This window comes from Callorhinchus milii, unplaced genomic scaffold, assembly GCF_018977255.1.
Source record: "Callorhinchus milii isolate IMCB2004 unplaced genomic scaffold, IMCB_Cmil_1.0 Scaffold7, whole genome shotgun sequence".
In the NCBI taxonomy this organism is placed as follows: domain Eukaryota; kingdom Metazoa; phylum Chordata; class Chondrichthyes; order Chimaeriformes; family Callorhinchidae; genus Callorhinchus; species Callorhinchus milii.
This window is the reverse complement of record NW_024704748.1, coordinates 15919799-15945077: the sequence shown is the minus strand read 5'-3', so window position 1 is coordinate 15945077 and position 25279 is coordinate 15919799. Positions and strand designations below refer to the sequence as shown.

Below are 25279 nucleotides of genomic sequence, written 5' to 3'. Positions count from 1 at the left end.
ATATGAAGGCTGAGAATACAACATTTTTATTACATAAAAAAAACTTCAGAAATACTGCAGAAAAATTAATAAAATGTATATGCATACAGTAATCACATAGATAACTTGGCACTATACATATTCCAACACAGAAAGGATACTTGAGGCAATACAAAAAATCTGTTGCATGCATAACAGAATTAATTTTTTAAAGAAAGTTCGCTGGTTTTAAACAGTCCATTTTTTAAAAAAAATCCCCATTCCCCTCATTAATTACCAAATTGAGTATATGAACAGCCACTTGATATAAAATTCTGATTTGATAGAATACAGATTGAATCTTCCAAAAATACATACAGAAGCTCACTGAATAGACTGACCACTGCATGAAAAACCTCACAAGATTACAAAAAATATACACCCTTTCTACTTTGCATTCAAAGTGATCCGGAAAGCATTACTATGTTAGCTATACCAAAGCAGCCATGTTAGTAGCTAGAACTAGTTCTGATGAAGGGTCATGGACCCGAAATGTTGACTCACTTTCCTTTCTCCATAGATGCTGCCTAACCTGCTGAGTGTTCCCAGCGACTTTTGTTTTTGAATTAAATTAAGACTGGTGTGTTCTGCCAGTTGAGTCAATCAAATGTTAAAAGCTCTCTGTATTATGAGAAGTTTGTAGCTAGCCGAAAGAGATTAGAATAGTACTTAATGAAGCTTCTGTCATGTATAAAAGGTGATGGGTTGCTGTGCTACAAAAAACACTGTTTCACAATAAATAGTGAGGAAGATATGCATGGGAAATATGCACAAAATTAATCAAATATGAAAGATGGATAGCTTTAAATAGGAATAATTTAGTACTTGTACGCTGAGGTGTAATGCATTTAGCAAGTTATAATAATAATCCTTGCATTTGATATAGCGCTTTTCACGTCAGGAGAATGTCCCAAAGCGCTTCACAGAACACACTGTAAAGTGAATTGACTGTATATTTGTGGGCGAACGCGGCAGCCAATTGCACACAGCAATGTCCCACAAACAGTCGTAGATTGAAAATGATCAATTTAATTATAATTTTTGGTTTTTGGAGGGATTATTATTAGGCGTGTGGAGTAGGGAAACTTGCACAAGGTTTCGCCCTGCCTGGAATTGAATTCAGGTCTCTCACTTGCAAAGCGAGTGCTCTCACCACTGAGCTACAGGACTCCACTAACATCCATTAACATCAAAATGTGTTAAAACTTTCAATTTTGTATATATATGAAATAAGCAGGTATGAAAAGGTATGAAACCAGTATAAATCTTTATTCTTTAATTTTACTACTAAAACTGATTCTGTTAACCTTTTTCTAAAACAAAATGACAGCTGATATTTTTTAGCTACAGAAGTGACATCATCAATCCCTTCAAAAACTGAAAGTTACATGTACTATATTTGTTAATTATATTTTACAGCAAAAGAGCATTTTTATATAAAAAGCAAATTATTGATTTTGAATTGATATCAATTTCTGATTAGTCAGCAGATAGACAAATTATGTTCAAACTATTTACATATTTAATATTGTTACATGATTTAGATGCAAATATATTCCTAATCAAAAAAATTTCTTCAGATTAACAGCTGTATCCTTTGAACTCTTAAAATGACAAAAATAATAATCCTTGCATTTGATATTGCACGTCTTCTAGATGTCTCAAAGCGTTTCACAGAAGATACTCTAAAGTGAATTTTACTGCATATTTGTGGGCGAAAGGTTGCAGCCAATTGCACACAGCAGTGTCCCACAGTCGTGGATTAAGTGACTAAATTGTTATTTTATTTATTTAAAAATTCTTCAATATTTGATCAGCCAGTTAAATCTAGTAATTTTAACATAACATAACATGTAGGAGCATTCGGCCCCTTCGAGCCTGCTCCGCCATTCAATCTTGGCTGATCTTCTAATCTAACTACCTAACCCTGCCTTATCCCCATATCTCTTAATTCCTTTTGCAATAAGAAATCTATCTATCTCAGTCAGGAATATGTTCAAGGACTGAGCGTCAATAGCCCTTTGGGGTGTTCCCCAAACTCCCCTTTGGGGAGTTCCATACATTCACAACCCTTTGAGTGAAGAAGTTCTTCCTCAACTCAGTGCGAAAGGGCATTTTAAGTACTTTTAAGTACTTTAGGTATTTTAAGTACCTAAAGCTCAGTGAAAAAACTACAATCAAAATTGGATACTAAGATAACCAAAAATCTTGCCCAGAAAGGCAGTTAAGAACAGAGTTTGGGGAAATGAAGAAGTTAACTGCATGTAATAGTTTTTTAATTTGAGGAATGGACATCTTTAAGAGGAATTTCAAGTCCCAATGTTATTAATTTGATGGATTCATGGTTTCAAGAAGTCTCTCTCGTTTTCTGTATGAAGGGTAGCAAATTAATCTGAGTACTACCCAAGTCTGAGTATATCCTCTTTGAATATGCCATCAGCCACCCCCCTTCCCCTCCCCTCCCTGCTCCCCCCTGCCGACCCCAGCTCGGGTCTGAAATGCTGTACACTGTCCAGCGCCTTGGGACGTCGTCCCGACGTGAAAGGCGCTATACAAATATAATCTTGCTGTTGTTAAAAAGGATAGCCCCTGTACGCTATGCTCATTAAAAGATGTCATTGTGGGGGAAAGAAAGCTCACTGAGAAATCTGGCACCAATCAAAACAGATATAAAATGAAAACTCAATATTAAGAATACTGTATTCTGCCTGTATTTAACACTTTCAGCCCACCCCCCCATAACCAAACATGATTCAAGAAATGTTTCCAAAAATAAGATTTGTTCTGAACATTATAACACTAATTACGAGTACAAAATTTAAAGTGTCTCAAAATTATCTCAGACTAATGATTACAACTGAAAGTAAATATATATTGCCCTCAGCCTTGTCCTTGCCATTCACAGTTTAGACTTTAGCCGTGACGCCACATAAAACAACATCTTCTGACATTTCACTATCTCTTTGCCTATTCCATTCCAGCTTAGCTACAAATGCATCCATTACATTCAAAAGGCAATAATGAATCCGTAGAAGTGCTGGGTGAGCTCATCTCATGCTCAAATGATTCCTTCCACAGCTAAAGCAGATCTTCTTTATCATTACTGCTTGAACAAGTGCAATCCATCAGGCTGCTCGCCTGGTGAAGGCACATGGAGGAAGTGCAGGGCTGCTTCATTGCTCTGCAGGATGCAGACTGATGTGCTGTCAACAATAGATCCTTTCTCCTTCTAGAGGTGGGGGGTACCAGCAANTTTTTTTGTGTACTATGGAGCCACTCTTGCTCCATTATTGATTGACACCGTCTTCTACTGGCTGCTGTGAAACATGTTACAAACCATACAGAGGTAGCCAGATTTTAGCCCAAAGTATATAAATGTTCATATAGTGAAACATAAAATAAACAGCAATGTTATACGGACATCAGGATGTATTTCTTTACGCAGTGGGTAATTAACAGGAACAGGCTGTCAAGAAGGATGGTAGATATCAAGATGCTCAAATCATTTAAGAAACATCCCGGTGCTATAACGGAAAGTATAACTAGTATTCTGGAAGAATGAGATCAAGTGGGCTGAATGGCCCTCTATCTGGATCTATGTTTAGTTGTGATTTATAATATAATGCGAGTCTTTTGTAACCCTGGCTATTTACTTCTGGAAGGAATAAATCCATTTTTTTTAAAGTGAAGCAGTGTTAATATCCTTCAGCATGAAGGAGAATCAACAACTCATCGAAAACTTAACAAAATGTTTAGATAATGAAAAACAATTATTATAGAATGATTTCAAGTTTCCATTACAGTTTGTACTAACAGAGATCACTGACCATATTACTACCATGTAGTCACTCTCTAATATTTGTTCTCAGTTTAATTAGTATAGGACAATCTGCAATACAGCCTGATAGTAATCCCTCAAGAAAAAAAACAATAATTTGGTCACTCAATCCACAATTGTTTGTGGGACACTGTTGTGCGCAATTGGCTGCCGCGTTTTGCCCACAAAACACAGTCAATTCACTTTACAGTGTATTCTGTGAAGCACTTTGAGACGTCTAGAAGACATGAAAAGCACTATATCAAAGGATTATTATTATTGTTATTATAACACAGGCATCTGAGTCAATTATCTCGGGTCCTGTCTTATACGCAAATAGCACAAAAAAAAGGCTGGCTTCCAGGTCATCGGGTTGTTTGTGGGTACATACACAAAGGAATGGTAAACTTATTGGTCTGATAATATTAACATAGAAACATTCTTCTTGCATTCTGTTCTGAAGGTATTGATGTTAATAAGAAAATAAACAGAATATTCTAAACTAAAATCCTTACAGAATAGATGTATATAATTTTTTCTTGCCCCATGGAGGATTTGTATGCATTGAATTTGGCTACATTTTCAGCATTGGATGAAAACATTTTATAAAATGTTTCAACTTACTGCCTGGGGTCCTTCTTAGCCTCCCATTGAGTTTCAAACCCTACATGTCCTGGAAAAATTCCATACATCACTAAAATATAATAACATGAAAACTGTATTTTGTAGAAATAAAGATCTTTATTTTTATTTGTACTTATTTTTATCATTGCATTATTTGGTACTATAGTCAATTCAAATCTCTGCTGAGGCCTAACTGATTTACTATTTTAAATGGAACAAAGAACCATTACTGCAAAATAGTTCATTCTGGGAATTTTGGAAAAAGACTGAGTGTCATTATATATACTGCAGAATAGAGCAAACAATTCAGCGATGGTTCATTTCAGTGTATAGGTTTCTTCCTTGCTATGTGATAATTCCTTCATTGTATATGCCAACTGAGGGGCAATTGCTACTTTTTCCAACCATTTAATCGATTTCCCATTTTCCCCTCCCCCCCAAAATGTTTGACTGAACAAGTTCAGAGCAAACCGAAGAGAACGAAAATATCCCAAATTCTTGACTATGTTAATCTTCATCTTCATTTCTCCTGCTATTTTCTATTCTTTGTGTCAATCAATCTTCCATTCTATTGTTCACAAACTCCATTACTTTTTCTTTTAGACTCAGGCACATGCCATTGTATCTGCCACTCTTCATTTGACTCAGTTTCTCCCCAAATCTGTTGTTCTGTTTATGTCACTCATTCTCCATTACTCCCAACTCTATTTACAGAATCTTTTGATTTTTGTTCCTTCTTGAATTAACATTTACATGTCTCACTAACAAATAATAGTGAGAATTCTGCCTTATCTTTTAACCTCTGCAATATGAAAACCAAAAACCTATTTTCAAAAGAAAAACCTAACCAGCAATACAACTGGCATTACACAATCACTGCAAACCCAAACCCATAGCAATTATTTCCAAATAAATATTTTTATACAATACAAATACATCAATACCTTTGCTCTGCTTCACAGTGATTTGCATTAGTTAAGGATTCAAAATGTTCATCCCAGGTGGACAGGTTTCTTTCATTGATTAGAGTTCCTGAACATGGAAGACAAGGTTTTCCTTTGAGCTATTTGTCAAGTCCAGGACTTAAGTATGGTTTAAATAAAGGGAATCAACTGCAGAGAGAGAAGGCTCCATTTACACTAACATTTTGCTCAGTAACCTCTCAGCGGAATCAGTTTCACAGAATCACAAAAGAGGTTGGGATGAAGAATATCTATTGCTTATTTAATCACAACCTTCCAGAATACTCCATTGCAGCATCAAGCTGTATGTAAATCCAGTCTAAACTCCTCAGCATTTGGCCAGCATGATGTGCTTGTGTTCCTCCGGAAAGGAAACCCACAACAACAACTTGCATTTACACATGGAGCATCCCAGAGCGCTCACACTCTATTTCAGACAAAGCAAAACCACATATGTTGAACCTTCAATAGTTTGGTTGGAGACGTGATGAGTTTCTGCAAGATACAGGTCTTCAGACATAAGTATTATTTTTGAATTTGTTCTCCCAGGCTCCAGTAATGAAGACAGAATTCTGATTTGTAGTTTGAATAACGTCATTTATGGTTTATTAAAGTCATCATCACAAAGGCTGAACATATTTTGTTGAATAATTTCATATATATCTGCAGCTTCATCTATTTCTTAAATGATTAAAAAGAATGCAAGCAAGCAGAGTTCAAAAAGATTTAATAATTTCTGGGTTCTAGTGATGGGATGAATTTTTATGTGCTTCTTTTAAGAGTGGACACTTGCTTTCGAGATGATGTTTGCAAACAACGTTAGCAGACAAAATAAAATGACCATCAGATTTTGTTATTTTGAACGGTCATCATTTTGTTAACATTGTATACACGTGTACTATTTGGTAAACTGCAGAGTAGATTTTAATGTTATAATCAAATAATCCATTATACTGCATTTTGGGGGTCGATGATGCATTGATTGTCCTGGTCCAAATCCAAAAGCAGCAAATTAACAAGAACTCACTCTCCCCCCACACCCACTAATCCTCTTAATAACTACCGTTCATATAATGCCCTTCCGACCATGTGCAATTTTCTCCTAATATGAAAATGCTGAATAAATTATGCTATGTAAATAGTAGGCTTTACTGCCCTTTGCATACTAATTTGAATGAGTATAGTTTGGCAGTTCTTCCTTAAGCCACTTTGTAAATAATGCTAGTCTGCACATCAGCATCATATTTGTAATATGATATTACCCATAAGTGCAAAAACAAAGCTGCAAATGGTATTAATAAGTCTGTTTGAACAAAATAGATTTTTGTTTAAACATACCAGTTATTTCTAAAATTCTGGAAAATACCAACTCATATCATTTGAGTTTCTTTCTAATGTTTCTCATCCATAATTCTTTTTCTTTCTAATCATAGTGTATTTTAAATGTATTTCAAGTCGAAATAAAATGAACATTTTTTCTGTTAAGACATGGTTGCTAAAACATGTCAAATTCAATGTTTTATTTGCCTAAAATTACACTTTGTCTGCCCACAGTTCATCACACCATTAGTAGAAATCAGATTTAACTAATAATCCAGTTCTTTTTCTGGTTTATTCTAAATTGCCTTTATTCTTCTGAATACTAATATGTCAATTTGCAATAGTAATGAAATTAGGGTCACAACCAGCACTTTACAAGGAAATGTGAAACTATTAATGTACACTCTCTGTCTTTCTATTACAAATGTTAATTATACTTAATTATTCATCTGCTTTCCTTTTTGTATCTCCCACAATGCAAGATCATTGTTGCTAAGCCTACATATTAATATCTGTAATGCTATATAAAATTGCACCATATTCTACTTGCCCCATTGGACAAACAAACACAGCAAAAAAATTAATGTGTATATCGCAGAGATTTATGCAGTGAATGCAGAAATAATGGCCAGTGACCTGATCCGATTAATGCTGGCTGGACGGATCTCCCATCTACTGTGTTATAATGCAGCTCTACTGCACTTTGAGTCACTTCAAAGCAACAGAACAGGAGGGCTGCAGACTCAAAGTTGCACAGGACAATTTTAGGATAGACATCAGGCAGTATTTATTTACACAAAGGGTAAAGAACAACTGGAATGGGTTACGAGGAAGGCTGGTTCAGTTGGTTGACACTGGACACATTTAACAAACCGTTTGATGCTCGAATCAAGGGGGGGGCGGGTGCATTCTGGAACAATCAAATTAAATGGGCAGAAGAACCTTGTCATCCAAATGTTTGTTTGAATTTTAAGTGATATCTTGTGACCAGAACACAAATGTTTACTTTCTTAGACATAATGGGAATATATTCTAAGATCCATTTGCTTATTCTTTGAAGCAATCAATTTGCTGCACTGATATTAATGCAATGCTTCAATTCATTGAAGTTTTTTTTCTCCTCAAGCTCCATTTCCCTACTCTGCTTATGACAGTGACTCAAATGGAGATATGGTTCAATAGTTGCTCATGGCCTTATCCAAGGGGCTATTTTTAATAGATCCTTAATGGATCATTTTGGCAGGCTAGTCAATCATGGGTGAAGCAAACCCTGCACATTCCTCCACAAATTCTAGCAAGATCACAAGTAACAACCAAGAGCAGAACTCTGGTTGATTTGTTTCTTCTCTCTAGGCCTGTAAAGCTGAAGAATACATATATTCCCTGTACAATCAGCTAATACTATATCAAATAACTTAGCACAACTACGGATGAAACCTGATATCTATCTTCTTCATCCATAGTACTGATACAACATACAGGTTGTCAAGGAGACTGCCGTCCAACATATTTTAATAAAATGTCAACTGATTTTAAAAATGGCCTCTCAAATAATCACTGCATTTCAAAGGAAATCATGAACAGGTAGATCCACTGATGCAATGAACTATTTCCTAATAAATATGTACTAAATGGATCTGTGACAAGAGTTTCTAAAAGGCAACTAACTGTTGCTCTGGTGTACTTAGTCACAGCAGATTTGCTCAGTCCTACATGATGGACAGCCGGCAGCCCTCACAGACGCTTAATAGACGACTTACATTGTTGTCCAAAGCTAAAGGCACATAATTTATTTTTCTTCTAAAAAAAATCCCTCTTCATACTGCATACCATTTTGTCAGCAAGAGCTATTTCCTCATGTTTTGTGTGACAGGAATGTTCGGACTGCAGTAATACTGAGCAGGGAGTTAATGAACCTTCCTGCCAGACTTTTGCATTCTGCATTGTCTGACAAGAGTACCTAAATCATCGTGCTGCATGGGACAGTGGAACCTTTGACTGTCAACCATGATTCATTGAGAACATTTACTATTGTATGCTGCATTGCAGTACTACTCAGGGAAAAGCCAGTCTAATATTTAATAAATTGTGAAAACAGAATTAGAATGGTAATACTTCATATATTTAAAACAAAATATCACTTGTTTTGAGATGAAAAAGCAAAATGAAGCTCTTTTATCATGTGGCCTATTTTATTAGCCACAGTGAAAGAGTAAGAGATGAATAAGGTTATGATGATGTGTTAAAAGGTAGAACTGGCTCTAATCCCACCGACAACAACCATGACAGATAATTCATTCAGCACAGCTGGAAGAGGATTTCTATTTCCATCAAAAGGAACAGTCAAACACAGTGAAAGACTGTGAGCACAGGAAGTAAACCTCTTCTCAAAGAGAGAAACATTAATATATTCCAGTGCTTTTGCCAGAATGTTGCTCCCGATTTCTCTTTTCTCTCAAGATAGTACACCACTTATGACACAAAGGACAGTTGACAGCTCTCTACCATGTAAGTCGACAGGAGATAGCAGCCAAGGGATTACTCGCACATTCATCTCCATTCCCCCCAACCCCCCACATGAAAACATATCTGGCCTCCACTTTTATGTTCTGAATTGCGATATATAACTGAAATGTGCAGGACTGCATCACATCTCACTCTCTATGTAGCTCATGCTATCTTTTCCTTCAAATAATAGCATTTTATAAACAAAAACCCACAACCATTTGACTGAGAGGCACGAGTGTTCTTCTGACTGGGCATAAAAAGCTCAACGTCTTTAGCTGCAGAGCCACTTTAAAACGTAACTATTCTATTTTCAGTCCCAAAGTTTGTAGATACTTACCTAACAGGATCATTGGTCAGAATGGCCATCCTAATAAGCTTGCATGCTTTCTTATTGTATATTAAAGTATCATTTCAGTACATTTCAATTTCACAGTTTTTGTGTAATAAATGAATTATACCTACATCACCTAAAAAATCCAAACTGAATATATAGTATAGAGATAGAATTCATAGAGAGAAAAAGATCCAAGTTCATCAACATTGTAAAAGGCTCGCCATATTGTTGTCTACCCTGTACTAATATGCCTTTTACCACTGCAAGGAAAATGACTTGGCCTTTTTCAAGACTTTGCCACTTTGCCCACCATGATTCTGCTGTCACTCCAGGCAGCTAACGTACTTTGCGAAAGTCATGCAGTAAAACTCACATAAGTCGCATCAGTCAGGACCATAACATTTAACATAGCTTATGCAAAGTCCGAGATCTTGTATTTCAGAGATTTTATAACTGGAATCTGCCAATTCAGAGGTGTTAATCTTGCAATAAATTGAAATAACTTAGGGTGGGTGTGAAACCAAAATGCGAAATTTGGGTTGCTGGAAGCAAAGTGACTTTGCTTCTGGTCTTAAAGCAATTAACAAATGGAAGGGTCATTTATACTTTACACTTCATTAAACTGTATGTTAATGAAAAGGTGTGAGGAACAGGAATCATAAAACGGTATTTGAAGATAGCTAAAAATAGCATTGCAGATGCATTCGAGGATGCATGTGAGGAAAATTAGGTCTAAACGATTTTTAGTGGGTTGCAAAAGAACTAAATACTTGCTATTTTAAAATTCTAAAAATAGTAATTCACTTCAAAAATTCTCCCTCTATTGCATCTTTTAGCTAATTTTTTTGCCATCTTTTGTTCCAAATTCCAATCTCCTGTTCTGGCTTACAAAGCTTCCAAGAGCATTCAACATCATGCAAGTATTATATGAGAACCATCTTCACACCCTTAGATTTAGTCCTAGAACCATTATTTATAGTCATTTCTTGAATGTCAAATATTAAGCTATAATTTTAAGTAGCAAATGACATGATCCATTTGTGGTATTACATATTATCTGGACAGAATTAGGATAATATAAATCGGGTTTGTTTGCAGTACAAAATGAAATACAATGACAATGTTGGTAAAGTAGTAGTTTTCTTTCAGCATTTACAGTAGATTATTTTATAAATATTTAATTGAAATGGATTTGATGAAACATATGCAGCGGGAAATAACTCAATTGTTCACTGCTGCCTCAAGGGAAAATGTCAAGGAGCATTGAGACAACACCCTGCATTTATATAGTGCCCTTCACATTTCCTCATCTGTCAATAACCATCAATAAGAGACTAATGGAACCCAAATGTCCATGTTCCAACATGAAAAGTACAATTCAACAAATCAAAATGCTTGCTGAAATTAAAAGCAATGCAATCAATAATGATTTGATTTTAAAGAGTCAAATGTATTCCAGTGTTCATTCTCACCCATGTCATTTGTTTAACAATGGAATCTGGCACAAAATCTTTTCCAAAGCTCTCTCAGCAGTGTATATCATCTGACCCCAATCTGAACATTCAAAAATCTTATTGAATAAAAAGATTCGGTTATTGTCATCATTGCCAGCAGGAACTTTCTTGTAATTATAAATCTTCCTTTTGTGCATGATCTGACTCAATGTCAAAAAGCTGCACACAAAAATGACTTCATTGATCTTCGAGACCTTGCAACATAAATACAGTCCTGGCCTATTCATTATGAATAAAACTCCCCGGAGAGTCTGTATTAAGTTACAAACACAAAAATTTAAAGCTATGAATTCAGAACTTAATATAATGCACTGTTCAACTCCTATAGTCACTTGCGTGCTCATTGAACATCAAAATTTCCAATTACATTTTCACATTTTTTTAATAATTGAACAGGAAGCCAAGGTCTAAGGTGAAACTATAATCAGTGAGCTCAAAGCCTATTTTTTAAAAAAAAAACTTCTAAAAAGTTTAAGAACTGGAGGATCATTGCTAAGATCAAGAAGGGCTAGGAGAATTTACATTACCCCTACCCCCCCACACAAAAATTAAGTCTACGAAAGGTTTTTTGCAAGCTCATTAAGGTGAGAAACAAGTGTTGTGCAATGGCTGTGGAAAACTATTTCAGTTAAATTATTCATGAATCCTGGATCAAACATCCTGGAGATGCATTGCATTGTTTTTTAGCGACAGAAAGTACCCAGCTACTATTCTATGCTATTAAATGTTTCCACCCATTTGACACTTTCTATAACATTTTGTAGCAAACCATTCATTTCTGTTCCAAATTTGTTCATTTTATTATTAATAAATAATCTTGTTATTTAAACGCAACCATTTACTTAATCTGCCATTCACTTAACTCTGCCACCATGATGTTACTTCCTGCAAGATAAATTCAATCCATGCAACTGCAACAATATTGCTTTTTAGTATCATTCTGAAACCAGCACTTACTAACTAACACTTGCTAACAGAAATAATGTCACTTGGAGATTCTAAGTAACTAATGGAATTTGACATAACATACTCATATAGGTATTATTATAGATATTGTATTCTATAACCACAAGACAACACTAAGCCACTAATTTTTTCTCGTCTGCCTGTGAAAAGAAGCCATTGAACGCCTCGAAGTGACACCTCAAGAGCCATCGGAAACCTGCGATATGGTGAACTGGGATTTTATTTTTTATTGGTGAGCGATAGTAGGCCTGCTCTCCCCCATTAACCAAATTAGACCGAAACACGTTCCACTAGGGAATGAGGGTTGTCCACGCAGACAATGGAGGGGGCAGCGGACATGCAGAAGACCTGAGCCAGCTGAGCGAAGACCGCGGGTAGTGGGGTGGGGTGTGAGCAGATTGGAGAGGTAGGGAAGTGGCCAGGAGATAATGTAATTTGAAAGTAAGAGTGGTTTGAAAGTGAAGCAGTTAATGAATAACTTTTTATTTTCCAGTGCAGCATCAAACTGAAGGCTATTATATCCACAAGTCTGAACACATGGCAAAGGCAGTGTGTGTTACATTATCATGTCATTCATTACAGAGGTCAAACAGCTCAACACAGTCCGTCCATCTCAATCAAACCTTCATTAAAATCTAAGCACGAAACTCAGCTTTGTCTACAGGAAACTGAAATGAACAAAAGGTTGGCAAAGAGTTCTCAACTGAAAATATAAAACATTTAAATGAGATTGCTAATCACAGAAAGCAAAGAGACAGGCCCAAAGATGATCAGAAACACACAGTCCTGCTGTGAGGTACGTTCATAAAGAATATCATGTTAATGGAAGGAAACATGAAATGACTGCAAAGCTGATATAGTAAAGGCATAAAAGTTATTTTTAACACTTTCAATGAAATGGTTATTCAGTGCCCCAAAGGAGACCGATTACATGATCAAGTATGTAGCAGCAAAATATGATAAGATGGTGAGATAAACTGTTAACACATCTATAAAGCTCTTAATATAAAATTTTGTCCGCCCTTCACCCTCCCTGATCCCAATCCCTCTGCTCGGGTCCAAATCCCTGACTGTCCAGCGCCTTGGGAAGTCCTCCTAACGTGAAAGATGCTATACAAATGTAATTTTGTATTGCATCTTTTTCATGGACCTGATTATATTGATATACAAAGTCACTGCCGTCCCAAAGGACAAGTAGATGGTTGTATGCCCACACAAATCTTTTTCTTCTCAAATGTAAAAGCCAATGTTAAGAAGAAAAAGTGTAAACAATTCAAGATAGATATATTTCAGTTAACAAAACTTTAATTTAAAGCAGTTTAGAATCAAAGTAAATTGAATATGCAGAATAGTTGATGCTTATTTTTGAAAATAATCGTGAGTTTCAGCCACCCGGCCAGAATACTCAGCTTAAACATTTTTTCATTTCAATGGAAAACTTTGCATTGCTCCAACCTCCACAGAAGATCCAACATCTACAGAAATACAAACTCCTGAAATGTTATACCCATACTCTGATGTCACATTTCAAACACACGCACGCAAATGAGCGAGAAAGTGCATGACCATGCACAAAATCTGCATTTTTTTCATATAGAAATAGGGGAGATCCAATTAATGTGGATAATGGACTATATTGAGAAATTAGTTGATAATAATAATAATCCTTGCATTTGATATAGCGCTTTTCATGTTGGGAGGACTTCCCAAAGCGCTTCACAGAACACGCTGTAAAGTGAATTGACTGTATATTTGTTTGTGAACGCGGCAGCCAATTGCGCACAGCAATGTCCCACAAACTGTCGTAGATTGAAAATGACCAATTTATTATTGTTTTGTTTTTTGGAGGGATTAGTATTAGGCGTGTGGAGTAAGGAAACTTGCCCAAGGTTTTGCCATGCCTGGAATTGAATTCAGGTCTCTCGCTTGCAAAGCCAGTGCTCAAACCACTGAGCTACAGGACTAGTAACTATCGCATTCACTATCAAATCTGGCATTTCATATCATTCCTACTTCAGGCCTTTTAACATGCTGATAATCTGCCTGTAGCAGTTGCATAGAAAAAGCAAACATCGATAGAACAGAATGTATAATTTTATTCATTCAAAATGCTCATGTGATGCTCCACATGATATAACTTGTGTATTTTGAGGATATGCATTTGTAATGAGATTTTCCATTATTTCCACACATTGTGAATGTGTGCTAAACATGCCGTCACACAAACTACCATCCAAGCAGTTATGGAAACAATAAAGGTCACATTATGCATTAAATGCTTAACATTACCGATTAAATAAAGACATCTTTTCTGGTAGGTATACACTTGGAATCCCCAGGAAAAATAATATAACCTTTCCAAAGAAGAATGAGAGACTTACCCATTTTGCAAGGAAAATCCTCAGGCAAGTCAATATCCAACATGAGGTCATCCTCATCCAGGTCACAGGAGTCAAGGTTATTCAGAATATCCTACATGAAGAGGAAAACAAAGAGACATCATTTAAAATGTGCATGAAAAGTCAGCTTACCTCTCAATTAAAAAGATAGACTTGGCCTCTTAAAAAAAAAGTTCAAATGTCACGTGCACTATTAATTGTAAGTTAATTATTAGTTGGCTTCAGGAGACATGAGCTTATATGGAAAGGTCAGAAAGTATCACAAATCCAATTTCAACAGTAAAATGTAATTTAAATATTCAAATTGTATCATCAATTGTAAGCTTCTTGGGGTAAGTAAGTGCAAAGCACAAATTGTCTAGTGATCTCATTCTACTTGAACATAGTTTCTGGCAGGACAACTGACTAACATGAACCACTGTGAAGCTGTTCATTACTGGACCGTCAAATCCTGCTGACTTGATTACTGTACTTTATGGGAGGGCATGAACAAAGATAAAGCTTTTGAAATGGGAATGAAAACATTTGGATAGAATGATTGCCAGTATTTCCATAGATACGGATTATATTTTTGTAGTTCAGTGGTTAGAGCACTCGCCTCGCAAGCGAGAGACCTGGGTTCTATTCCCGGAAGGGCGAAATGTTGGGCAAATTTCCTTACTCCACATGACTCTGTTTATCTAGCAGTAAGTAGTAACCCAATTATTAGTCAAATTGTCGGATCGCTTTTCCGGGATAATAATATTTAAAAAAAAAAATTATTTGGTCACTCAATCCATAACTGTTTGTAGGATACTGCTGTGCAAAATTAGCTGCTGCGTTTCACCCACAAATATACCGTCAATTCACTTCACAGTATATTCTGTCAAGCGCTTTGTGACGTCTAGAAGATGTGAAAAGCGCTATATCAAATGCAAGGATTATTATTATAACTATTATATAGAATGGGAACAAAAATATTTTGATAGAAGTATCTGTGGCACATTTAAATAAAAACTATCGTCAATAATTATGAAATACAACCCATGCAGATAAAACAACACAAATAATAGGAATTGATTTATAAATGGAAATCATTATTTTCTTTCATAGAGTAGTTCTAACACAAGCAAAAAGAAATTTTAGTAAGCATGACCTAGAAGAAACTGGGTTATTAGAGCAATACAATCCATAAATATAATTGAGGTTGCATGTACATAATCAAACATGTCATTCAGAGAAAGGGGTGACTGTCATTAATCAGTCAAAAAAAAACGCTCTATACATTTCATGGAATAATAAAAATTACAGTTTAGTAGTCAAATACACAATCTGTATTTTTGCTACTTGGCCCATCAAGCGTAAAATGGTGCTACCTCATTCACAAAATCTTCAAATCCCAATCACCTGTTCTTTCCATGCATCATAAATCAATCTTGTTCTGAGGAACAATTCATGGAATGAGAGCCAAAGAAAAATCAACAGAGGGAATCAACTTAATATCAGACTGTTAAGATTGCTGCATAATGGTGCAAAGTACACATTCCTCAGTCGAGATCCCTGGAGACATTTAATTGAGTTTCTGCATAATGCACATTTATTAGGCTCTACATATTGTATCTGAAATCTTTACAATCTTCATTCACCTACTGTGACATTTATTTTTCTGATTCTCCAATAATTTTTGATCCCCAACCTATCACATAAAGGTTCATATATTGTATATAATTGTCCAACTATTCAATCCATTGATTTAAGTTTCCTTTCATGCTCAAAAACGCATTCTGCATTTTTATTGTGTTTTGCCCCTTCTCATGTTCACTTTAGTTATCTCAACTGACATTTGGATAATTTTCAGTTCACATAGCAGTGTCCCACAAACAGTCATGGATTGAGTGACTAAATTATTATTATTTTTCTTTGGAAGGGATTATATACACTACATCAACTGCACTACCTTCATCAATCCTCTCAGTTATCAACAAAGACCTCAATTAATTTTGTCAGACACGATTTGCCTTTAACAAATCCGTGTTGACTGTCATTAATTAGCATGCTTTTCTAAGTAGTGGAGTCCTGTAGCTCAGTGGTTAGAGCACTCGCTTTGCAAGTAAGAGACCTGAGTTCAATTCCAGGCAGGGCGAAACCCTGGGCAAGTTTCCTTACTCCACACGCCTAATAATAATCCCTCCAAAACCAAAACAATAATAAATTAGTCATTTTCAATCTACAACTGTTTGTGGGATATTGCTGTGCGCAATTGGCTGCCGCGTTCGCCCATAAATATACAGTCAATTCACTTTGCAGTGTGTTCTGTGAAGCGCTTTGAGAAGTCCTCCCGACGTGAAAAGCGCTATATCAAATGCAAGATTTATTATTATTATTATAAGTAAAAATTAATTTTGTCCCCAATTATGCTGTCTTAAAGTTTCCCCACCATCAAAGTTAGATTGACTGGCCGGACTGTAGTTACCAGGTTTATCCTTTTTTGAACAGGGTGTAACATTTGCAACCCTCCAGTCCTTCGGGACTACTCCCATATCCAAGGAGGATTGAAAGATTGTGGCCAACAATATTTTGTTTACAACAATAGTGCCCTTCATGTGAATAGCAACTCAGAGTAACTAAATGCAAAACAACTTCCTGACATATTTATTTTAACAAGTATCCTCATCAAAACTACACAAATAAGCTCTGAAGCAACTGTGTTGCAAGCACTGATCCAATATGTTAAGGCTTTTTGCACCTGGTTTTGTTGCCTGAAAGAGATTAGGAGGAAACAGCATTGTACTGTTATAAAATGAAGGGCAAACATCAACCACCTCAAATACTCAAAATTACAACACAAAAACTGATGAAAGTCAGGATATCTAATATTGTGAACCCAATTGATTTTTAAAAAAAGAATAAACGAGCCAGGTTTATGTAAAGTAGCATAAACTAAGTGCAACATTTGTGTCAGAACTAGAAAGGTTGCTGACTTCAAACAATTCATTAGAAAGACACCATAGTACCTGATATATCAAGGTACCATTGGTTTATCCAAAAGGCATTCATTATAAAAAATTAATAAAACACTAAAAGTTGGGCCATATTCTCTGGATGAAGTCACTCATGTGGTAAATATAGATTTGCAACTTTTATTAGAATGATTAAAACCTGAAAAAATTAAGCCCCAGAAGATTTCATGCATTGTGGAGTCTGCTTCAGATATTTCTGTTACAGGCTTATGTGCTGGGTAACTAAATCACATTTACATATAAAATTAACACGATTTGTAAACCTGGTGTACTATGAAAGATCTCTGCACTTCTGATTAAATAAATATGATTTGTATTATTTGCATTTATCAGAAATGCATCTACTGAAATGGATTTGAATGTTTATAAATAACAAAGAAATTAAATCCTGCCACATGTTCATATGCCACAATAAAAAATTTTGATTCAGTGCTATTTCAACCATCGGTTCCTGCAAAGTTATAGTGAACCAAACAGCAAATTCTTCTTTCTACATAAATATAAATTTAGTTGTCGTCCCCACCCCTGCATTAGATAAACCAGCTCCATAAGTGATTGGACAGATAATCTGAACCAATGCCATGAAAGGCAGAACATGTTAGCCTTTGGCAGTGGTTGGCACTCAATCTCAAATTCAGAAGGTTGTGAACTCAAGCCTCATGTCAAGACTTTGAACTTAGTCTAGGTTGACATTCCAATACAGTGTGGTACTCAAAGTCCTGCATTGTTCGAGATACATCTTTCAACTGATATGTGAAACCTAGGCACCATCTGTCTGATCCCACAGCATTCCTCTAAAAAAGAAGGAAATTGTCCCTGGTGTCCTGGCCTACAATGCCCCTTTTTCTTTGTGAATCTGATTTACAGAATGAGAAAGAACAAAAATAAACACAATGCAGACACTTTAATAATGGATGCAGTGAAGTCCTGTTACCTTTCAGCAGGTTAAGACTCACTTTCCCAGTTTAATAATAATAATCCTTGCATTTGATATAGCGCTTTTCACGTCGGGAGGACATCCCAAAGTGCTTCACAGAACACACTGTAAAGTGAATTGACTGTATATTTGTGGGCGAACTCGGCAGCCAATTGCGCACAGCTATGTCCCACAAACAGTCGTAGATTGAAAATGACCAATTTATTATTGTTTTTGGTTTTGGAGGGATTATTATTAGGCGTGTGGAGTAAGGAAACTTGCCCAAGGTTTCGCCCTGCCTGGAATTGAACTCAGGTCTCTTACTTGCAAAGCGAGTGCTCGAACCACTGAGCTACAGGACTCCACGAGTCCACGAGTTTGTTGGTGCTCCTCCTGCAGATCAACTCATATTTCCTCCATGGTTTGCCCCTTAATTAACTTCATACTGGCTTCACACAGAGATAAAGAATGTTTATGTAAACAACACTTAATTACTTCTGCTCTCTCAAATTAATGTCCCTGGGCAGAGTTTACTATTCGTTAGTTATCAATCGTAGTCTCTGAAATGTCATTCCCTAAAGTGAAGTGCCACAACTAAATCTTCTAAGGATCATTGCACACATTTGTATAGAGAATTGAAGCAGTTGAAAACATGACTACTTTCTTATTGGTATGCAGAAAGATACCACAAAGCACCAGTCACTCAACAATAATGCAACTTAACTTCATTATTTTTCCTAAGAATAAATTTTGCTAATTAATATGACATGTATAAAGTGTCTTCTTGAATTTATTTAGATATTAGATATGAAGTTATATTAGATAAATAACATTGCAAGCTTATATTATTTTAACCTCTTTATTAAGAATTGCTTGCATTTTAATATTTAATATTTTAATTTTTTTACTATTTGACCATTAATGATAAAATACTGTAGTAGCAATAAAACACTAAATTTTGTGCTGTCCAAAACTTACTGTTTTAGATCCATTTATAACAAGAAATCTGTATGAATCTGAAGGTTTAATCTTTAACAAGACAATGATACTGCAGAGCCATTACCCAACCAACAAAAATCACAAATATTACATAAGTCTATTAACAGGCTGCAACAGGGACATGAATTTGAGAGAGCAGAAGTAATTAAGTGTTGTTTACTTTTACAACTAATTCAAAAGGAGTTCACTGGTGGAGGTTGCACAAGAAGCCTCCAGTGTTGGATAAAGTACCACATGAGCAGCTCATTACTAAAATAGGGGCATATGGAGAAGCTGGCTCTCATGATGAGTAAGGCATCAAAGGGCACAGAAAGAATTTCAGCAGCAAATGATCAAAGTGTACATGGCTGCTACCAATAGCTAGTAATGTACTGTAACACTTCAGATCAATAATAAAATATCCTGCACAATGCTGACAAATTAAGTGATTAAATTGCTACCCAACGTGTCATAGTCATCCTTACAACATTCAAATGGCAGATGAGCATTTCCACCTGGTTCGTTTATTGTAAACAATAGTTTGCAAACATCCATTGCTTTCATTAACCCCAGATGCTCAAGCGTGGCAGTGGTGTGGCCCTCACCTCCAGGGTGTCATTTGCCCTATCCCCCTACTCCACTGGCTCATTCTCCTCTTTTGAATACCTTATCCTCTGCCATCCATCCCATCTCTCACTAAAAATTATCCTAATTTACCAACCCCCAAAATCCTCCCCCCACCTTCAGCTTTGATATCTCCACCCTTCTAGCTTCAGTCTACCTCTGCTCTGACCTCATCATCCTAGGCGACTTCAACCTCCACTTCATCCCCTCTTGCTCCACCTCCTAAAACTTCTCCTCTCTCCTCTCCTCTCTCAACCTCTCCTTTCACATCCACTCTGCTACCCATGTTCACGGCCACCCACTCAACCTGGTGGTCACCTGGGGTCTCAGTGTCTCGGATGTCACCATCATCGACGAGGCCATCTCTGACCACCATTTCATCTTCCTCAACTCCTATATCCCTCTCACCACTGCCTCCAAACCTACCACCATCTTCTATCGCCTGTGGAAGATCTCCCCGCAATCCCTCTCTGTTGCCCTGGAGTCCTCTGATCTCCTCCTCCCGCACCAACCCTTCCTCTGCGTTTACTCTCCTCCACAGCAGCCTCACCACCACACTCGACACCCTTGCCCCCCTTACTTCCCAAACTGCCTCCTATTCCTGATCCTCACCCTGGTTCACCAGCCAAGGCCGCTCGCTCAAGGGCCAGGTACAGGCTGGCGAACGCACTTGGCTCAAATCCCGCCTAACGTTCCACTGGCACATCTGGCTGGAACACATCAAAACCTACCTCTCTTCTCGCCTCGGTCAAATCATCCTTCTACTCCAGGTTAATCCTGAAGGCGAAGGGCAACCCCAGGCTCCTGTTCTCCACCATCAACCGGCTCCTCCGCCCTCCCCGCCATGCCTTGCAGATTCTTTCCTCCGACTCCCACTGTGAGGAAATGCTGGACTTCGACTACAAAATTGAGGGAATCCACTCAGCTGCCACTGCCCTCCCAACTTCCACCCACTCCTTACCACCCAGCACCCCCCACCACCCCCCACACTCCTACCACTACCCATCCCTCCTTTCACACCTTTGAACCTGTCACCCCTTCCTCTGTCATCACCACCATCTCCTCCATGAAGCTCACCACCTGCTCCCTGGACGCCAAGCCTACCCCTCTCCTTAAATCCCAGCTCCATCTCCTTGCCCCACTACTCGCCAACATCAGCAAACTCTCCCTATCATCTGGCACTGTTCCTTCCCCCCCTCAAAACAGCTACTATCACTCCCACCATGAAGAAACCTTCCCTTGATACATCACAACTATCCAGCTACCGGCCCATCTCCAACCTCTCTTTTCTGTCTGAGGTCCTTGAGAGAGCCGTCGCCTCCCGGCTTCGCTCTTTCCTTTCCTGCCACTCCCTCCATGAACCTCTCCAATCGGGTTTCCGTGCTGCCCACAGCAACCTTCAAGGTTCTGTCCTTGACTGGTTCAGGTCCTACCTTTCACACCGTCTCCACTTCATCTCAGCTAACAGCTTCTCCTCCAGCCCCCACACCGTCTCGTGCAGCATTCCTCAGGGCTTTGTCCTCAGTCCCCTCCTCTTCACCCTCTACATGCTCCCCCTTGGTGACATCATCCGCAGACATGGGGTAAATTTCCACATGTATGCAGATAACACCCAACTCTAACTCTCTGATTCCACCCTCAACTCCAAGACTACTGATGTCCTGACTGACTGTCTGTTTGTCCGAGGGACAACTTTCTCCAACTGAACGTCAGCAAGACTGAGGCTCTCCTGGTTGGCTCACACCAGTGCCTCAGCACCTCGGGGGCTGGCAGCATCAGCCTTCACAGCTGCAAACTCAACCTCACTAAGCCAGTCAGGAACCTGGGTGTCTTGTTTGACCCTGAACTGTCCTTTCTCTCCCACATCCGCGCCATGACTGGTACTGCCGACCACCACCTCCACAACATTGCCAGACTCCGACACTGCCTCACCCCTCAGGCTGCCGAAACCCTCACCCATGCATTCGTCACATCAAGGCTCAATTTTGGAAATTCCCTCCTCATTGGCCTTCCCTTCACAAGCTGCAGATCATCCAAAACTCTGCAGTTCGTGTACTCTCGCGCACCAGGCTCCGTGACACCATCACTCCCACCCTTGCCCGACTCCACTGGCTCCCCATCCCTTAGAGGATCGAATTCAAGATCCTCGGCCTCACTTTCAAGGCCATCCATAGCCTTGCACCCTCCTACCTCTCTGACCTGCTGAGTCCTACCAACCTGCCCGCTCCCTCCATTCAGCGGGCTCCGGTTTGCTCCATGTCTCCCGCCCGACCATTGGTGGCCAGTCTTTCAGTCCCTTTGCCTCGCTTCTTCCCTTGCCTCCTTCAAGGTCGGTCTCAAGACCCTCCTCTTCGATTGTGCCTTCAGTCGCCCTCCACCTCTCTCCCTTCCCTCACCCCTACTCCACCCTTCCCCCATGCTCGGGTTCTGACCCCTGACTGTCCAGCGCCTTGGGACGTCCTCCCGACATGAAAGGCGCTCTATAAATGTAATTTTGTTGTTGTTGTTGTATCGTCATGGATGTGGCCCAGGGCCACAGTTTCCCAATAAGTCCCTAACTGGTATTCTTTGAAAAAAATATAGTAAATGCTCTCATGGAAGAGAACAAGTTTTCCCAAACTCTGGTTACACATCAGGGTAAAACAAAAATCCAGGTTTTCAGTTTTCTTTAAATTATAGCTTTAAATCATAACAATCCTGAACCAATACTGAGCAACACACAATTCTAAAAATAGAAAAATAGAAATCACTAAATACTCATAAAATACCAGTGACGCTTAATTGAAACACAAGTCAACAGCATAAATGAAAAGTATTTTCACAGACAAGTTATAATACAATTATAAGAAAAAAAATCAAATTATAAAAATGAAACAGTAGGAATTGAGAAATGGAAGGAATTTGAACGGAAGAATTACTGCTTGGCAAGTAATGAATTTTTTGTTATTTGATCAAAAAGAAGTAAATATTCTGTGATGTTCAATATTTTACGGAAGACCCCAAATATTCTGATATCTTGATTCACTAACCCAATACTCTGAAGCACTGCATCAATAAAAGCAGCAGATAAAGTAATCCACTTAATAAAAAGCATTCCAGCTCGGCAAAGGAGGATTACAAACAGCAATTCAACCACTGGGTTTAGATGAGCTCTGTTGCAGTGAAATAACATAAATAAACTTCTCGATTGGATTGCTGCTTTATAATCTAGACCTACCTATTCAGTAGCTCTATTTAGAAGACAAGATTGGGTGTCATTTATGACCTAATCAAAAAGACCAAGGTTAGCAGTTTGTTAACCGGACCAGAATGTCTCTGTAGAAAGCTAGCCAGAATGTTTGGCGCTACCTTTAACCTAGAGAGGAAACAAAAGTTGGGCACGATTCTCATTCCCCAATCTCATTTCCAATTAACCCTGCTCAAAAATGGGCACCTTTGACTATCAAATGAGAATACAATTAGACTCAACTGTGACTATCTTCCTGTCTCGAGTTGAACTATATTGAATAACATTTGCATCAGCAATTTCCCATAGTTTATTATCATAGGCAAGGCATCAAGGGAATAAAAGGAGAATGAAATTGTCATGACTTCCTAATGACTGATTGAAGAATAACATAGGTACGACCTGGGCGGTACAGTTCACTTACCTCCTTGCATTGTGGGAAGTACGCCCTCAAAACTGAAAAGTCACAAGTAGTTAAGAACCCTGGAAGAATTTAATAAAATGTAGCACTGGTCCCAATCTAATAATAACAATAACATTTGATATAGCACCTTTTCACATCAAACGGATGTCTCAAAATGCTTCACAGTATATATTGTTAAGTGTAGTGACTGTATTTTATAGGCAAAAACATTGATTCAAATGGTTTTAAAGTCAACTACTTTAACTTTTACAACAAAATGCTAATGCAATTCTAGAAAACTGTAGAAAAAAGTAACTAATACAACAGATTTTTTTTAAATCACCATATTCTATTTTGGTTTTTATTCAGTAAATTTTAAGCATTGACAGCAATGTAGTGCAGAATCATGTACTGGATTGCAGTAGCATACGGATAAAGCAAACTTGCTATTTAAGCCCTGAAGTGGCAAGTTGTGAATGAACAGAGTACTTTACACTGAAGGGCAGTCAATTCTGAAACATTTATTTTACTCTGTTCTCAACTACGCATATATTCATACTATATTGTATTTTGCCACGTCATTGGACATTTTGAAAGCACAAGTTCAAATAAACAGCACCATCATGTGCCCAAATGCATACATTGCAGGTGAAAACACTACCCCATACAATACTGCATTAGCCACTTTTTTCTATTAAACACACACAACTGTGGATTTAGGATTTAAAGTATTTTAAAAAATGCATATACTTAAATAATGTAGCCAATAAAATTATTTAATTTTACTATTTCAAATGTGTAACAATTCTGTTGTCTGAGCTGGGACCATATTTACACAGATTCTATGTTTTGTACACCATTTTTAAAAAGATCATCTCATAAGGATGGGAACTCCATCAACAGAAATTAAAATTAACTTATTGTTTCATTATTCTTCCAGGTCATTTCAGCAGACAACTGCCCTAACTTGAGAGCTCATAGCACTATCTGGTAAAGTGGCTGAAATATGTTACAGAGGCTGATACGCTGTCTGGGTAACAGAATAACATTAGAGACAACCATTCAGCTAGGATGATTCAACAATTTGGCATAAAGGTATACTTCCCTTATTCATACTTCCAAACCAGGTTTTCTATGATCATATGTGCTCATTGTTTAAATAATGAATATTTAACATTAAAATCAGACTTCCAAAGAAAGTATATATGAATGAGTTTAAAATTTAAGCAAACAGAAAGTTATGAAAACTTAAGATAAAATTGCTCTGTTAATGAAAAAAGATCCATTTAGCACTTTAGTGGTAGCATTTTCCTTTGCAGATGGCATCTTGATAATACGGCAGCCAATGTGCACAGCAGGGTCTCACAAACAGTCGTGGAATTAAGTGACCAATTTCTTTTTAAAGATATTATTACCCCAGGAAAAGTAATCCGACAATCGACTAACAACCAGGTTCCTACTTACTGCTAGGTAAACAGAGGCGTGTGGAGTAAGCAAACTTGCCCAACATTTCACCCTGCTGGGAATCCAATTCAGTTCTCTCGCTTGTGAGCACATTGAGCTACAGGACTTCAAGAATATACTGTAAAGTGAACTGATATCTTAAAGTGCTTCACATAGCTGTATGGTACATATTGTACCTGTTCCCCAAAAATACATTTTAGAAAATGT

General features: G+C 37.6%; 1 protein-coding gene across 1 annotated transcript in view; it reads right to left on the bottom strand.

Moving 5' to 3' along the window:
• Positions 1-25279, bottom strand: part of LOC103181162 (serine-rich coiled-coil domain-containing protein 2) — a 164084-nt gene that overhangs the window by 117745 nt on the left and 21060 nt on the right. The window contains exon 4 of the mRNA XM_042336760.1: positions 14445-14535. Within this exon, the coding sequence (XP_042192694.1) occupies positions 14445-14535 (91 nt within the window). The remainder of the gene's footprint in view (positions 1-14444; positions 14536-25279) is intronic.